This window comes from Prionailurus viverrinus, chromosome B3, assembly GCF_022837055.1.
Source record: "Prionailurus viverrinus isolate Anna chromosome B3, UM_Priviv_1.0, whole genome shotgun sequence".
Lineage (NCBI taxonomy): Eukaryota > Metazoa > Chordata > Mammalia > Carnivora > Felidae > Prionailurus > Prionailurus viverrinus.
Genome location: NC_062566.1, coordinates 119,719,185 through 119,734,619, shown reverse-complemented (window position 1 = coordinate 119,734,619; position 15,435 = coordinate 119,719,185). Strand labels below are relative to the sequence as shown.

At 39.2% G+C, this 15,435-nt stretch overlaps 1 protein-coding gene across 6 annotated transcripts in view; it reads right to left on the bottom strand.

The window, feature by feature from the left end:
* The window catches only part of NRXN3 (neurexin 3), a 1,506,001-nt gene that overhangs the window by 351,420 nt on the left and 1,139,146 nt on the right, over positions 1-15,435 (bottom strand). For all 6 annotated transcript variants that reach the window (XM_047863767.1, XM_047863768.1, XM_047863771.1 and 3 more), the window contains exon 12: positions 6,395-6,576. In XM_047863767.1, coding sequence (XP_047719723.1) covers positions 6,395-6,576 — 182 coding nt within the window. The remainder of the gene's footprint in view (positions 1-6,394; positions 6,577-15,435) is intronic.

Below are 15,435 nucleotides of genomic sequence, written 5' to 3'. Positions count from 1 at the left end.
CTCTGGCCTCTGTGAATTCCCAACTGTCAGGCTGGGCTGTCTGTTTATGTGGTCATCTGGAGCCCATGGCGGGTCTCAAACCTCTTTCATGCTATCCCTGCCTAGAAAGGTTTTGCTCTCCTGATGCTCCTTCTCCCTTTGGCTCATACAACTGAAGAAGGACCTTCAGGGCAAGGTGAATTACAGGTTTACTGGTGAGGGGAGAGCCCTTTGGAACATTATACTGAAGGGCAGCAGAAGCATAATGCATCACCTTGTGTCACTGTATAGAGACATAACAGCTTACCAGGACATGCCAAAGAAGCACCAGGTCATATCCTATTGATCTAACCAGGCCTCTCTCAGAGGGAACTGGGTTCTTTACCCTGTCTTAACAGGACACTCCAAAAGTCTCAATCAGGAATCTGATTAATTAAAAAAAAATCACTTTTGATCAGATAAAATAGGAATTTGTTTGCAGAAACAGTCTTGGCAGACTTTTAAAAATACTTAAAATGACACTCTACTTTTAATTTTAAAACATTCTTCCTTGGGGCTCCTGGGTAACTCGGTCAGTTGAGTGCCTGACTCTTAGTTTCAGCTCAGATCATGATCTCATGATTAGTGAGTTCGAGCCCCATGTCAGGCTCTGTGCTGGCAGCATGAAGCCTGCTCGGGATTCTGTTTCTCCCTCTCTCTCTGCCCCTGCCCCACTGATGCTGTCTCTGTCTCTCTCAGAATAAATAAATAAACTTAAAAAAAATTCTTCCTTTCACTATTTTTTTTCCTCTGTTGAAGTTATTACCTTCTGGATATTTCATGAAGAAAATCATCATCCTACATTTGTGCAGTTTTTGGCCGGTAACAAACAACTTCTAAATACTGGATTCCACTTGAATCTCGGAAAAACCCGGTAGTATGGTATGTTTTTGTGCCCATTTAAAGGAAGAGGAAGGTGGAGCCCAGGGCAATGATCAGTTGTTCAAAGCCAAAGAGCTCCTTGGATGCTGACAGAAATGAGACTCAAATCCGTGTCTTTTGATTTCAGATTAAGTACATTTTTCCACTATGGCATGCTGCCCTTCAAAACTAAGTGTGCAGTCAAAGTAAACAGATTTAGATAGAAATACCTCGGAAATAAGAGAGATTGGAGAAAACACACCCCAGCTCCCATGCAGGGCGCTGCATCTGGTCCAGCTTGCGTAAGTGCTCACTTCATCAAATCCCTACTTCCACTGCCTTCTCCCACCTTCTTCTCCAACTCAGCCGGGATGGAACGGCTAAGCTGGAAGCTGCAGAGAGGATCCCCAGCAGGCCCTCTCCACAGAAGTGGCTAATGATCTGGAAAAGCTCCTAAGCCCGGAAAACCCAAAGAGGCTTTTTTCACTAAGAACAAATAGCAATGAAAGGGAATACAGAGCCAACCTGCAGTGCATAGCACTCTGTGGGAAACAAAATTGCATCTGTTGGACACCTTTGTTGTTTTCTTGTTCTTTCCCTCTCTACTTGCCTTACCAGTCTCAAAAATGCCAACGCTTCTCTGTGCTCCTCTGCGGATCCCCCCAAACACAATTCCTAAGTCAAATCCAGTTCTGCTACTAGCCAAATCCAGACACGAGTCTAAGGCAACAGCCACCTAGCCTCTCTGAAGACTAACTCAGCAGATGTTGATGGTTCACTGTAAATATCTCACACAGAGACAGCCAAATGAAGCATCCAGGCCAGCAATTTATAGATGCAATAGATGTGAGGAACAGGCCGTTTATCATAATTCAGCTTGGCTCCCATTTATTCTCCAGGAGTCTTTCCAAATGCTATAAATTATAGAAAAACAATACTATACATATCGAACTTAATATTCTATTTCCCCAAACATGACACTGAGAGAATACTATGAGCCTTTCATTTGTGGAGTGAGGAAAGCAGTGTTTGTAAGGGGAACACTTTGCCATCATGCAAAGGGGGTAAGTCAGGACAGCAGCCCTTTGTCTTTTCCTACCCCATTTTATCTAGGTATCTACATTATAAGTCAGGAGAGAAACAGTTGGAGAAGGTTATAGATTCTTGTCAAACAAAACAGATGTCCTGACACATAAATTTTCACTCTTACTGAAAGGTTCATAATTAAAAAATGAATCCAAAGGATTTACTGTAAATTACATGCAGGGAGAAAGAAGTTAATAGCATATCTTTTTTACGCCCTGTATTAACTACATAAAGAGAAGCTAATTGTTGCCCAGTTTTGCCCGACCTTCTATTTTGTAGGTGGTGAAAGGAATTTGTCAAGAATTTCGTAAGAGACTAACAAGCACTTCATGGTAATCCTTTCCCTGGTCCTATTCAATTTTATAGGCAGATGTCACCTCCAAGTGACAGCAGCTTCTCTCCAAGTATCAAGCGGATTAATTCCTCAACAATAGACTTCAATGCAGGAAACATATCCAAAGTAATATTTCTTTACAAACCCCTCTGCCCCAAGACACCCTCCCTCCACAAAATTTCATTTCATGCATGCACACTTCAGCAAAGATCTTTTTGCCTTTGTCAAACACACTTCATCTGTGATTTCATTAATATTATGATTAATAATTGATTCAGAAAATAGTGCATCCTAGGAGTGTGAACCAAAAATGAAGAAATGGAAGCTAGTTTGAAGCAAACCATCTCTAAATTATTTTGATCTCTTGGACTTCTCTGATTTTTTTTTTTTTTTAATGATCTAATTCTTGTCTTATTCAACACTTATCATCAAGGCCTATTTAACCATCATGAGCACCCGGGGTGAATGCGAGGACTTCGGGTTTAACAGAAACCAGCAAAAGAAAGAAGAGCCTCTGCTCCTTCGGCCAGAAGAACAGATAATCTGAGCAAACTGTGAAATAGGAAAAATTGCACCTATAGCACCTCCCCACCTCTGTCTTGGTGTCCCTTTCTTTACATCAGTTCTTTACCCCAGGGCACCACTGCTTTCATTCTGCCGGGATTTCTCTCACCATCTGCTCCAATGTTGTATGTCCCCAAATTAGTCATGTTACTTTCTCCTCCTTTCTCCCTAGCCCTCGAAAAAAACTCAAATTCTGTTAGAGCGGCTGACCATGGCCCAGTGTGACAAGGATCATAATAAGACTAATGACTTAAACGAACCAGGAAATGATTCAAGAGCCTCCCGTGGAAAAGGAGTTTAAGAAGATTCCAATTTTCCTAAAGATTTTTTAATGTGTGAGCCTTTCAGGACGACAAAGGAAGAGAAATGGGAAAGTTTGGGAACAGGATAGCACGTAGCCTAGAGCAAATGTAATACAGGCAGCATGCATCTGTCCACAAGTCTCATTTCAATGCAGGCGATAGATGTGCCTAGTGGAAGCTGAAACTCCTACCTGCTGGATTTACCTGCTGCTCTCACAAATCCTTCCACTGGAAAGCCTGAAGTGAGGAAGTGAGAGGCCCTCAGAGCTGGCAGACAACATGAAATCTGCTTGCCCATTCCTGCTCTGGGGACTCCACACCGCCCACAGTGGAAGAATGAGGCTTTACACACATGTAACCCCCTGCTAGGAACATATCTCTAGGCAGATGGGTCCACTTCTCCAGGCCCAGTGCCTCCTTACTCCCCCTGCCCCTGGGATATGCCCTGCTTCCCTCTCTTCTTTGTGTCTGCCATCACTTTTTCTTTTTTTTTTTTTTTTTTTCCTCTGGTGGGTTTCTCTTCTCCCAGGCAAACTGCAAGTGGGAATGGAATCTTTGGCCTCCTCCCCAACTCTTCCCACTTTCCTTAATGGTGCTTAAATTATTTTCTTTAGTACAAGGAAACAACCTATATCCATTAAATAAATCCACATTTTACAGACTGTAAAAGTCCAATAAAAGTATCTCAGTAAGTTATTTATGGAATTGTATTCCTGATGCATCTATGTAAATGTCCAAAACAAGAAGCAGGGTTTGTAATCAAGTCTTTTGATCTTCCATTTGTATTCCTTTATTGCTGAGTGTGGTGAGGAACCGTCCCTTTGCTGTCCCCACTCTGACCTCAGGTTTTGTAAGAGGTTCTGGACATCTCTATGAAGAAGTTTGCAGCCTAGAGCAGGGGTCACCAAAGTACAGCCTGCAGCCTGCCTTTAAAATGAATTTTTATTGGAATACACACAGTTTTTATCTCTGGTAAACACCAGAGAATTAAAAAAAGTTTCCAATTATCAGACCAATTAAGTGATGTCATTTTCAAGAGGGCCATGACCATGTCAGGTCCATTCCAGAACGATGTGGTTTTTCTACTTTGTATGGTCTTTCTTTTCTCTAAGAAGGTCAGATGATGTCAATCTGATGAAGGGAAATCTTTTGGGATTTTCCAGAATGTTTAAGCAATGATAGCATCACTGGAAAAGGTCCACAGTACCCAAGGGGGCTTATGCATTTTAAAGTAAAATTTCTTGTATTTTTGCTGTTAAAAATGTTAAAACAGAATGCTATGGTTCCTCCTAGAAATTCCTAGGATCCTCATACCCTTTTGTAAAAACAAAACTTTTAAGTAAACTCTCAGAATATAACAAACATTTCTCTTAAACGTAGAGATGCTCTACAAAACACAAATGGGGAGAAATGGATAAACTGGTAGCACATTATCTGACTCAAAAAGATGCTCGTGGCTGTGCCAAATCATATTTTTCTTAGTAAGTCACACTGAACAAAAAAAGAAGATAAATCACCATGAAAATGCAAGTGAGCTGGTAATAATAGCCTAGTTATAGCTGCCATGAAATAATCATTAAGTTATATGCAGCATAAATCTCACAGAATTTTGTAAATTATGGTGGTTTTTAGAGGCCAAATAGAGATAAACCGTACAAACTATGGCTGCTTTTCTCTGTGTTCCTTGGCATGGCTTTTTAAAATGCTTAAGCTTATGCTCACAGTACCATATGGTTCTCAAAGCATCTAAGAAGGCATAAAGGTTCACAACTCTTTTAAGACCCCTCTTCCACATTTTGAAGGTGATCATTCCTCACCAGTCCTTCCCTGTACTCCTACGCGGAGTCTTGTCTGGCTCTGGCTCACACTCAGGCCAGACAAGTTTCCAGCTCAAGCCTTAGACTTCAAGCTGCTCCCGTTTCCAAGGCATGTTGGAAGGGCAGGTGTTGGAGATGGGCAGTGCTTGCAGGGCTGAACTGGCTGCTGGTGCTTCCAGCCAGCCACCTCCACTCCAGAGACAGGCAATAAAATCCCACTCTGTGCCTTCCTCAGTAGACCGGCACATTAGCAAAACGCAGATTCAAAGATTCCCAGTAAATGTTCTTTTTCCTCCTTTTTGGAGGTTGGTGGTAATCCCCAGTTGATCTTTCCTCTTAACTGCTTTTTCCCCCCTGCTATTTAAACTGAATTCTTATTGCTCCAAATTAAATCCATTCTTTCTGGCCTTGTCATTGCTAACTAATGAGAACAATTCCTCTCTTTGCTCCTGGTAGCTGCACTTTGGGTACTTATGGATGAGAATCATATCCTTCTTTAGCCTACTTTCTTAACTGCAGACTGCACAGGTGATAAAATGGGTTAATTGTCGCTATAAAAATATTTTCTATCCTCATAACGAAGTAATTTTTTCCTCCAAATCATTTTAATTTCTTAGAATTGCACTGTGTTCTTAACGATGTGCAGTGACTGAGGCTGCAGTCCTATTGGGCCTATATATACAAGCAAAATGTTGGATATACAGTATGCATGAATATAACAATTGTTGGTTATTGTGCTGTTTCATTTTGCCCCTTCCACTCTGCCCTCAGTTTTATCACTCTTTGCTCTTTGTATCTCCCCAAGGAAGTTTTCAGCCCAGGGCAGCGGTCACCAAAATATATAGCCTGTAGCCCGCTATTACAAAATAAATTTTTATTGGAATGTGGTCACCTGCATTTAAAAAAAAAAGCATGTTATTTATGATTGCTTTCACATTACTGTGGCACTTCCAAGGAGCTCTGACAGAGACCCTATCACCTGCAAAGCCCAAAATACTTGCTATCTAGCCTTTTACAGAAAAATTTTGCTGACCCCCCAGCAAACATTGGAGCAGGCTTTGCTAGTTGCACCGGGTTAAGGCAAAGTACCAGGTAAATCTCTTATGTACTCCGAAGCAGTCTGCTAAATGTTTCATGACAGACCAAACCACACAGCTGGCAAGCGAGTCTAGACTGAAGGAGTTTTTCATTTTTTATCCCTGAAGTACCCTACAAGCATCAAGGTTCACGTCTAAAGGGAAGAATGAGGCTTGACACGTGGACTAATGCTTGGATATGGCTCCAACACATGTAGGAAATTTTTATAAATGTGTCTCTCTTCCAAGTCTATCTAGGATGTTCTGCTGCATTCTGGTGCACCAACTCACACCACCAGGAAGACAAGGAAATCCAGGCCAAGGCCCAGTACTCACTATGTGAAGCTGGAGGAAGTCACCGAGACCAGGAGCGCTGTCGATGCGCACCAAGATGCCATCCTTCACAGTGGTGCTGAAGCCCACGGCAAGGCGGTCAGAGCGGGTGCTGGGCCTATCATTGGCTGGCCAGGTGTAGAGGATGAGGCCTCCGCTTTTCCCAAAGATGTACGTAGCGCCAGCTGCGAAAGCAAGGAGAGAGGGAGCCATCAGTGCACTGTACTGTGCATTGCCAGCTCTAGGCACACTGTTGAGACCCTGCACAGACAGCTACGGAGAGGAAATGGGCCCCCGCATGTCCCTGTTTGGTTACGGAGAGGGATGGAATCCAAAGTCTGGGAAGGCGGCTGTCACCCTAAATTAAAGATGTAGGCAAAATGAATTAATAACAAAGCAGATGTTAGCGAGAGGCATCCCTAACATCTTCAGTTCCTGCTGTATCACGGCAGAAGGCAAATAACACGCTGTGTCTGAGAGCTTTGGTATGTTGGGACGAACAACCTTCCCATTCTCCTCAACAGCAGAATTAATTTTCCATCTCGGCTAGGGCAGGCATGGGAGAGGAAACTAGTTCCCCTTCTTTCAGCTACTGGAACATGCTGGTCAGTGGAGCCAGGGGCGGTCCCAGAAATGTTTCACAAGACTGAAGGGAGTGTGCAAGCCTAAAGCCGCCATCCCTTTCACACCTGGATCGTCTACCACCCTCACAGAAAAGAGCTGTAGTCTGAGGAAACCAAGTTCTGTGACTAAAAGCATTTGCCTATTTCACTATTCTGTGGTTATAAAAAACGTGATAAAAATTAATTCCAGAGGCGTTTTACAAATTAACTTAATTTTTCCCCTAGTGGTGGTGTTTATCTGGTATTATATAACAGCTTCCGTCTCTTTTGCAAACTAAATTTCAAAAAAAGAAATATAGAAGACATGGAAAAAAAATCTCAGGGTGATGAATTTGGAACATAAGTGGTATTGTCACTTACGAACGGTGGTTTTATCAGTGTTCTTAGTACTTACTGTGCTATCACTCTTGTTATTTACAAAGTCAGGGATTAGAAAGAATATATTAATTTAAAAGTACATAGAGGGGTGCTGGGGTGGCTCAGTTGGTTGAGTGTCTGACTCTTTATTTCAGCTCAGGTCATGATCCCAGGGCCCCACATCATGCATCAGTCTCTGCACTGAGCGTGGTGCCTGTTTAACATTCTCTGTTTCTCTCCCTCTGGCCCTGCCCCACTTGTGCGCACACTCTCTCAAAACAAACAAACAAAAAATGCAAAGAAAACAAAATACAAAACTAAAAAAAATCCAAAACATAGGAAACAGACAGGAAGAAAAATAAAATATTTGCATCTTATAAATTTTTAAAGTCTATTTCTAAAAACAAGTTTTTAAATACAAATTTGGGGAAAAGCATGTAGATTTGGTAGCCAGAACAGACTACATCATTGTAGCTTCTATGGCTATATGTACTTTACCCCATAGTGAGTACTTCCATATGTTACTCATCTCAAAGTTCAAAGAACATTTGGCAGCAGATTTTCTTGTGTGTTCCCACTGAACATGGTTCAATCTCCAAAACTATTTAAAAAATGTTTTTAACGTTTATTCATTTTTGAAAGACAGAGAGAGACAGAGTGTGAGTGGCAGAGGGGTAGAGAAAGGGAGACACAGAATCCGAACCAGGCTCCAGGATCTGAGCTGTCAGCAAAGAGCCTGACATGGGACTCAAACTCATGGACTGTGAGATCATGACCTAAGCCAAAGCTGGACGCTCAACTGACTCAGCCACCCAGGTGCCCCTGAAACTATTTTAAAGCAGCATTAGAAAAGCACGCAGATTTCTTCAGCTTTACTAAAAGTCTCAAGCACCGGTCCACATTTAGTTTACAGGGAATACTGGATTGAATTATGTTCTCTGAAGAAAAAAAAAATGAGTTATGCAGCTTATTTATAAATAATAAAGTCAACTGCTATGAGGCTAGAATTAAGAGTATATGTCACATCTCATGCTTATTTTAAGCACTAAGCCATATTATATTCTGAGGCATATAGAATCTAATTTGTCATTTTTGAAAGGTCACTATTCTAGTGACCAGCATGCTCAGTTTGTGTATTACATGAAGCATGACATTATCTTCCTTTTATGAATTTCCCAATCCTTAGGGGATGGTGTCTGAAAAGACCTCCACAGTCAATCTGGAGAATTTGGGATTGTGGTATGTAAAGTTTACAATTAATTCTGTATGCAAAACTGTTTGCTCTTCACTATCCACAGGTACCCTCAACGCTTCTTAAAATTAGAAATGTGGATATAATAATTTACCCTTGATATCTATCCATCTGTGAAGAATTCAAATAATTCCCTTTTCTGTAGATGCTTACAAATGTCATCGCCACTCTCTCTATTCTTTATTTGGAAAAGTGAAGGTTACTCAGTGATCAATGTATAGAATCACCAAGAATGCAAATCAGCCTGTGACCTTTTGTGGCAACTTATAACATCTTACCCTATTCTACCCTAAATACGTAGTGGATTCTGCCTCAGAGATAAATCTATACTCCCATACTCTATCAGAAAATAATCTTACCAGTACAAAAAGAACAAGTCCGGGGCGCCTGGGTGGCGCAGTCGGTTAAGCGTCCGACTTCAGCCAGGTCACGATCTCGCGGTCCATGGGTTCGAGCCCCGCGTCAGGCTCTGGGCTGATGGCTCAGAGCCTGGAGCCTATTTCCGATTCTGTGTCTCCCTCTCTCTCTGCCCCTCCCCCGTTCATGCTCTGTCTCTCTCTGTCCCAAAAATAAATAAACGTTGAAAAAAAAAATTAAAAAAAAAAAAAAAAAAAAAAAGAACAAGTCCAAAGTTGATAATAGCAACACATATGCCTGGTGCTTTGAGAAAAACTTTTCAAATTCATTAGCCACATCTTTGCAATAATTCTCTGGGATATCTCATTTGTTAACAATGTTTAGAAACAAGAGACCCAAGCATCTGACTTAAAAAAGTGGTACTTCTTTAGGTCTCCAGCTTCACCCTCCTGCCTCCAAAAGCCTGTCTTCACTAAATACCAATCCTAGCTTAATAAAACTATCCAATAAATTGTATCAGTGATGCAAAATTGACTGTTCTTTATCCTTTTCACATAAGAGTAAGGTAGAATGAAAACAAAGCCGTATCCCCCCAAACCTGGCGTATTTTCAGAAGTTAGTTGGCCTTCTAACCATATAAATACGTTTACAAACTTTCTGCTTATACTTTTTTATCCATTGACTGTTCAGTAATTCTCAATGTAAAGAGAAAGTGCATTTTAAATGATAAGTATATGACTTCTATATAGTGGTTTGGAGGCCACCATGGCTTTAATTTTTAAACAAAGAACGAAACCTCATTATGACAATATCAGGGTAGGTACAAAATCTGTCTTAAAAATTATTTTTACTGCTTTTATTGTTCTGAATTTGGAATGTCACTATGATAGATAATTCTAACTTTGTAGGTGAAAAAGGCAAAAAAGTACAAAGTCTTTAGCATATGGCTTATTCTGCTATATGGAAATAAATCTTAAAATATGTATTCTTGGTACTAAATTTCTTACTAAGGGTAAATAAAGACCCTGAATGCTCCCATAGTTTAATGTTGGCTTTAAAGAAAGTGAATTAATACTTACAACTTTCTACTCTGAAAACCTGTTATTTTTTCCCCTTCTTTAGTTAGCTTTGCTATCTTGCATGGTTTTTAAAGATAAATATTCACTTTCTGTTAATTTTAATATAAAATGCCTAGAGTCCTAGGGGGAACATGGTCTTATTTTGCTTTACATTTTCAAATTAAAAAGTTAATTTTGTTATTTTAAAATGTGGATTACAAATCAACATTTTGGGAACATCCTAAGAACTATGAGAACCCTCCTTAATCCATTAAAGATTTTCATTTCCAAGCCATGCAATACGACATCACATGCTTTCTCCCCTGAGCCTAGCAGCCCTGTTGGTTTCACACTGTGCAAAGTATGCTGGTGCGAAGATCATCCTCCATTTATTAACAATTGAAACCATGCAAATTTCCTGCTTGCTAGCAAAGAGTGATCAATTCAACTGAAGAAAAACTGCTACGGTGGCATTCTGGCTATTTCACATTGCAGGACTTGCAAGTTTGTAAGCAGCTGAGGTTGCTGAGTCCCACCAATAGAGTATTTCAGGAATGAAATTTCCATACGGTCACCATTAACAAAGATTAAGTGGATACACGCTATTTTTAAACAGTCAACCAGCCTGACATGTTACTTAACACACAACTTCTTTCATCTCAAAGATCCCAAAAAGTAGGTTTGGCTTATTGTTTTCCTAATTGGCAAGCTATTTACTGGGATGGGGCTGATGGTGGTTTTGGAAGAGCCAGATATGTGAAGGTATAAATATGTGTGTTTGGGTGTGTATTCTGTGTGTGGGATTGGTGGGGGGAAGAAAAGGGTAGAACAGTCTCCACTGAGATCATGAAGGAATCCTGGGGAGCAGCTTTATATACTCATACAATAATCTGATCAAGTAGACGATCTATGAGTTCTCAAGAAGAATACAGGGTAAAGTTTTTTCTAGGTCATACATTTCTCCAAGAAATAGTTCTTAAGTCTTGGTGCATATTACTGCTTATTAATAGAATTGAATTTAATTATTAATGACAACTTAACTTTTCTTTATTTAGACTATTTGGATAATTATTACAATTGTTGCTTTGACTTCTTAACCTCATGGTCCTGCCATTATGACATAACTTTTATTTGTAGTCCTATATCCAAATAGCATATTACTTTTTGGTGGGAGTACTAACAGAAATTGAATCATGGACCTCTTAGGATTTATATTCAATATAAAAATAATATATATATATATATACATATGTGCATGCTTATGCATATGTGTATGTGTGTGTGTAAGAAAGTTTAGTCAGAAATAGAATACTTGGAATTAATTTATTACATTCTCCATCAAATAATCACAGATATAAGGCTTTAGAAATGCATCTAAATATAATGTTGGTTGTATATTTATGTGTGTTTTTTATATATTAAAAAAAGAAAGAAAACAAAGAAAATCAGCTTTCCCTGAAATATTTTCTGGTTGGCGCTAAAATGGAACAAGTTTGCAAGCATCTCTCAGGGGAAACCTGAGAAAATTAAATTTAAAGAGAACTAGGTAATTTACTCATGGACAAGTATAACATATAGAATAACAAATTAAGTAATAAAATATGTATAATTCTTGCGGTAGAAACCATCTGGTAGGTAAAATAGGGTAATAAACATGAGGTCAAACTCCCACTCCAGTGCTCTTTGAACATTGCCTGAGAACTTAGTATAAAATCTCATGATACCAAGGTATATATCTGTCTTCCTCTATTACTTCAGGCTCCCTATTCCTAATTTCTATTGTTACTACTCTTTCATCAACTTTATCCACATTTGTGTTCTTTATTGTAAATTGGTAAATCCTTTTGGGAAATAAATGGACCATCAATGATATAAAATATATTATGTCTGTAGATGAAGTTATTGCTATTAACTTAAAACTACATTTTATTCATATCAATTAACTATATAGCTAATAAAACCAAAATGGAAAGACTTGGAAGTGACAAATATCTTTCCTAGCAAACCGAGACATAAAGCTCAAAGATCTCATAATGACTGATGGCCTGAAAAAGCAGTTTCTCAATTTCTTTTACTCAGTTGGTTCTATGGTTCCCCTTACACACACCCCCTGGATGTTTTGGGAATGTTCATCACAGCAGGACCTTATATGTTCATAGCACTGAATGGTTTTCAAATTGTTTTCTTTGGGAGCATCTCATTTGATGCCTCTTACCCCAATACCCACTGAAGTGTTAATGGCAAATATTTTCATTGCTGTTTGTATAAAAAAGAAAATGGAGACTCAAGGAGATTAAATGACTTGACCTGATGTTAAGTGGTGGAGATGAGAGCAGAACCAGATCTTCCTTTCCTTGACTCTGCCCTCAACTCCCCTCATCCAGCTGGCCTGCTGGCCAATAGAATGAAGTTTCCCTAAAGGAATCCCTGGGGACCCAGAGCTCCACAGGAAGGAATAGCAGATGGAAAAACTATGATCAAAACCTCTTCACTACAGAGGCAGCCCCTAGGGAGTACAAAGTAAGTGATAAAGATTTTACAAACAGTCCTGCAATGTATTTATTGAATGGGCGGTTTATTATGACCTATCTTGTCGACTCTGAATTTTTTGAAATAAACACTAAAACTGATGATAAAGAAGCCTTAAATAAAGCAAAAGTGAAGCGACTGAATGTTAAGAGAGAAATTTCATCTATTTTAAAGAACATCCTTTATCTTTGGCAAAGAAATGATCAGATTTACTGCTCAGCTGAGAAGGTGCCTGGAGTCAAATATATAATCAGGGAGAGCCAAGCCCCATTTCTTAAACAAAGCTCAGGCAAGGTGAGGGCTCCCTCTGTATGAGGCAATTTCTTCCTCTTTCTTGAAGGAAGCACGATGAAAACCAAAGGGAACAAAAAAACAAAAACAAAAACAAAAACAGAAAACAAAGGGCATTAAGCCTGGAAACACAGAAGCAACATTTCAGACCATGTTCCAGTATTCTGGAATGAAAACTGCAACTCAAAGACTTCCCAGCAGAACCAATACTGGTTCAGTGTGTTATAAAATGTGCTTGGTAATACTGGAACTCAAACCTGTGCATATGGTGAATTATATATATTGTGTCCAAGGCCAAAGCTTCCATAGAAGCTGGTGGGAGAAAAATATGAAACCAATTAAAATTCAACCTATTAACCTATTTTTTTTTACAAATAAAAACGTCCACTACTATTTAATTCTGGTCATATTATCCAAAAGAACGATTCTTCATGGATGATTACATGTGTACAAACCCTATTTTGGCAAAATACTTGGTCGGATCTTTTTATGGGAACATTATTATGAATTTTCCAGGGAATCCTAAGAGGAACCAAATAGTTATATTATTTCTAAAACTTATGCCAACAATTGAGATGACCTCCTGCTACGATTTCTTATACACACCTGTGCTCCCTCAAATTCTGAGTAAAAGAAAATCACATATAGTTTCTGGATACATTCATGAGTACTGACAAGTAAATTATGACCCTTTCTGAGTCTGAGAGATAATGAAATTTTTAGAAACACATTGCATCAAAACATTTTTTACAAAGTTATTTTCACTCATCAAATTTCAGAACTCTTGCACTAGGAAAAAATGGATTAGTGATAGAGTATTCAAATGCTTTCCACATTGAAATTGACCCAAAAATGGGCTCTGTGCTGACAGAGTGGGGCCTGATTGGGATTCTCTCCCTCTCTCTCTGCCCCTTTCCCGCTTGTGGTCTCTCTGTCTCTCTCTCTCAAAATAAACAAATATACTTAAAAAAAAGAAATAACCTAAAAATAAAGCTTCCAGGGATATGTTTAAATTCCCCTTACTTAAAATAATTTTTATAAACTCATTGATTTTTTTGTTTGGGACGATTATTTCCTTCACAAACCTTTGGCAGTGTTTAACAATACTAATTGTAATACTAATGTTGCTACTAACATTAACACTATGCCAACTATATTTATGAATCATTTATTATATGTTATAATACACTATAATACAATATTTCAAATTCCTGTAACTTTTACTTTAGATATTTATTTTTATTTATTTACTTTTTTAATGTTTATTTATTTTTGAGAGAGAGTGTGTGAGTGGGCAAGGAGCAGAGAGAGAGGGAGAGACAGAATCCAAAATAGGCTCCAGGCTCTGAGCTGTCAGCACAGTGCCTAAAGCGGGGCTTGAACTCATGAACCACGAGATCATGACCTGAGCTAAAGTTGGACAGTTAACCGACTGAGCCATCCACGTGCCCCTAGATTTTTTTTTTTTTAATTTTAAAGTTTATTCTTTTTTTAAGAGACAGAGCACAAGCAGCCGGGGAGAAGGGGGAGGGGCAGAGAGAGACACACACAGAATCTGAAGCAGGCTCCAGGTTCTGAACGGTGGGCACAGAGCCCGATGCAGAGCTTGAACTCATGAACTGCAAGATCATGACCAAGGCTGAAGTCAGATGCTTAATCTGCCAAGCCACCCAGGCGCCCCTACTTTAGATATCTTTTTCTGTATTAATTAGTTTGTTAGGGCCACAATAACAAGGTAACACAGACTGGGTGGGTTAAACAACAGAAAATTATTTCCTACAATTCTGGAGGCTAGAATTCTGATATTGAGGGAGGTCAGATTCTTCTAAAATGGCTGTTTTCTCCCTGTGTCATCACATGGCCTAGTCTCTTTACCCCTCAGTGTTCTAATTTCTACTTCTTAAAAGGACACCAGTCATACTGGATTAGGGCATACCCTAATGACCTCATTTTAACTCAGTTACCTCTTCAGGTACCCTGTCTCCAAGTACAGTGACATTTGAAGATACTGGGGGTTACGACGTCAACGTATGAATTTTGGGGATGCACAATTCAGCCCATAACAGTTACCATCCCAGTTTTAAAGGTGAGGGAAGCGATAGAAGGAGGTAAAATAACTTGTTTAAGATCTAATGAAATCAGGTATTTAATCCAGATCTATATAACTCAATGATCTACATTCTTTTCATTATGCCAAGATGTATCCCTAATATGTTTACCTTTTACCTGTATATTGAGTGTAGAGATGGCAATGATGATGAAGAGAAGAAGAACAATGGCTTTCTAACATTTGGCAAAAAAAGCCAAGCAAAATCAATCCAAACAAAACCACAAACAAGATGGAAACTCAATTCCCTCACAATGGAAATGGCAGTATAGGGGTGATCGTTTTATTTTATTTAAATGACATTGGTTTAATATGAGCTTGTTCTCTGCAAAGTACATAAAGCAAGGTCAGACAATAGGCTGCTCTTCATTAATTACACGACACTCATAAAAATCTAAATTCTGAAGGGGTGGATTCTATATAAGGTTTATTTCGGAGATTATCTCCCAGCCAATTTAATTTAACTTTCA